Raw genomic sequence first — 2781 nt, forward strand, 5'->3', positions numbered from 1 at the left:
AAAACGTTATTTGGGTTATGTGTTCCAGAGTCTACGGTTTCTATACTAACTCTAACATGTAGAATCTGAGTTTCCTATGTTTCAGGGATAAGTGGGACACAAGACCATTTATGCGGCTTTCTCCACCCGGTATCGCCAGTGGCTACTTTCTTGGATGATTCTCAATCATTGTACATCTAAGTCCCACTTTGAAAGGAAAGATCATTGTAATAGTCCTATATTTGAGTCTTGATCTAGAACTCTGGATTTCCCAGGGGGGGTTTTGTCCAAAGATCTGTACTGAATGCCCCTCCAAAACTTGGCCAACTTGCAGGCTTTTGGCTGGCTGTTTGCCCACCTCATGTGTCAGAGTCGTGTTCACATGGAAGCATGATTTCCAGTCGAATAACTTAATAAACTTAGAATTTTAGAACTTTTATAAATTCCACCTAAAAATACCACAACTTTAAATGCATTCACACCACATAACAAAAGAGATAGAGACAAGTACACCGGCACCCGACTGGGTCAGCATGAGGCTGCTCTCCCCAACTGGGTAAGCCCAGCTGTATTGTTTATATATTCAATGATGCTTAGCCTCACTGAGAAGTCCCACGGAGGTACCTAAGTGCAGACCTCCACTCTGTAGGAGAGCATAAGGAGGTGCATTGGAGGCTTTGTCTGCAGTGAACTTAGGAGCAGAACTTTGAAAAGAGGTCTACCTTTATAAGCTAAGCTGCAACTGCCCGTGCAGATGATAATCTTTCAATTTGCTTTCAGAGAAAATATTTCCTCTCCCAAACAGGCACTTCTAGGAAAAAGCCTATTAAAAATTGCCATCTCTGGGCTTTTCATATCTGGGAGTTCATCGTACATATTTATATACCTAGATGAATCCAGGAACATTCCCAAACTCATCCTCTCATAACACAACATAGTGCAGTTTCAATCTCACGATAGTCACTCATAAGATTGAAAACTCATCATCGTACTTATTTAACCTAAAGAAAAAATTTGTACGCCTGTAGCAACAAAAGTATGGAGTGTTTCATTCTTATCTAGTCTACCCTCACCTCTCCCATTTTTCCTCACTTGGCCTGCCAGTTTGCATTCCTGAGCCAGATTAGTAATTGCTGCCTATTGTCTAGAATTGCGAAGTGGTGCCACCATATATTAGATGTACAACTCCCTAGCATTTTTCAAAGTGTATTGTTGTTGAGCACTTCAAGAAATCAGATAACACAATAGCAAAGTGAAAATTTGGAGCCTGTAAACTCATGCCCACAATTGTATTCAAGCCCTTCAGCACCATATTAAAATTATACAGAATCGCCAGTAGCAGGTTCTTCCATATAACACGATGACAAAAGGAGCAAAGCTACTCCACACATCGTCCCTTGCTAAGGCTGAAACACAAACTGTTTATTGGCCTGCAAAAAACTATTCATAAGCCAACTAGAAGGAAAATTTTCCTTGTTCAGCAAATAAGTTGCCTTAAGATGTAACTTAAAAGGTCGTTTTAACTTGCTTATATATAATATATGAGAGCAATTTGCATGGCACTGCAAGGTTAAAATTAGACAAAAATGTAAGTAGTTGCATGAAAAGCAATCTTTGAAAACTTTTATCCAAAGCCTGCACTCTTGTAAAATATTAAATATTGGCTAAAAGCATTCAAAAGATGACATTCATTAATACTGCTTACGCTACAATCAAGACTTCAGGTCAATAAACCCTCCTTGCCGGTGTTCCAGACGTTAAAAGCTTGGCTTCAAAGACTTTGTTGTGACAAATCTCATCTACGATCTTAAGAAACTGGGTCAAAACCGAGCTCAGCAGTTTGTGTAAAACTATCAAACAAACAAGATCTGATTTCGACCGTGAAGCCATGGAGAGAAAGTTGAGCATTGCAAAGCTCTTTAAAGTCCGTCATCTCACATTTACAGACTGAAAAATCTTGGAATCTCACTACGATCACTGACTTCTGAGCGTAAGCAGCCAAAGAACACCTTAAGGACTAGCAGGCTGCAGCTTGAGGCACTGGTTTTGGCAGCGACGCAGGCAGATGTCGTTCCAATTGGGGATATGGTGCTGATTGGAGCATACCGTGCGAGCGCAGGCATCTGCACAAGCGTCGACCTCGGAAACGCCGCAAACCGTAACACAGGTGTTGGGGGTAGGGTCTTTAGAAAAGGCTCCGACCTTGTTGAGCATCCGTTTGGAGGTGCAGACGCGCTGGCAAACGAAGATGTCGTCGGAGCCCTTCTCGCGGCCTGCTCCTCGAATGCGTTCCTCTTCGGCTCTGCGTTTGCTTCCTCGCAACATCTGCTGAACTGCAACGGCAGGGATGGCTGCCCCCAAAACTCCCCACCACCACTCCACCATAGCTCTCTGAGCTCTCTCCTCTAAGATCTCTGAGCTTTCTCCACCATAGCTCTCTCCTCTAATAAGCTCTCTGAGCTCTCTCCTCTTTCATTTGCATTGTGAAGGAGAAGGACACGTAGATACGCTTCTGGGAGCTCTACAATTTGAATGGGGCTCTAAGGGTGGATTCACACCCACCGGTCGGAGCGATGACAAAATAGAAGTGGAGGATGGCCGCCACCATGGGGTCATCTGTTTTGCTTAGGGTGGGTTCAGACCATTCGTCTGCCCATCAAGGATGCCCGTCGGATGTCGCCGTTCACACGTCAAGTTTTATAAAGATGTTGCCAATGAAGTACAAGTGGATAGAGGGAACACTTTCTCTTAGGTGGCACAGGTTCAGAACATTGCGCAGGCACAAGCACTGTATTTCAGCTG

The 2781-nt window shown here is 43.5% G+C and overlaps 1 protein-coding gene across 1 annotated transcript; it reads right to left on the bottom strand.

The window, feature by feature from the left end:
- Window positions 1-1622: 1622 nt before the first annotated feature.
- Window positions 1623-2542, bottom strand: LOC147902196 (uncharacterized protein At5g64816-like). The gene has a single exon (XM_087375049.1). It carries the CDS (start codon window positions 2362-2364, stop codon window positions 1990-1992), a length of 375 nt encoding a protein of 124 aa, XP_087231175.1. The 5' UTR covers window positions 2365-2542; the 3' UTR covers window positions 1623-1989.
- Window positions 2543-2781: the final 239 nt, after the last annotated feature.

Source organism: Dipteris shenzhenensis, chromosome 5, assembly GCF_047967505.1.
Source record: "Dipteris shenzhenensis isolate YYH24624 ecotype China chromosome 5, Dip_SZ_1.0, whole genome shotgun sequence".
Taxonomy (NCBI): Eukaryota; Viridiplantae; Streptophyta; class Polypodiopsida; order Gleicheniales; family Dipteridaceae; genus Dipteris; species Dipteris shenzhenensis.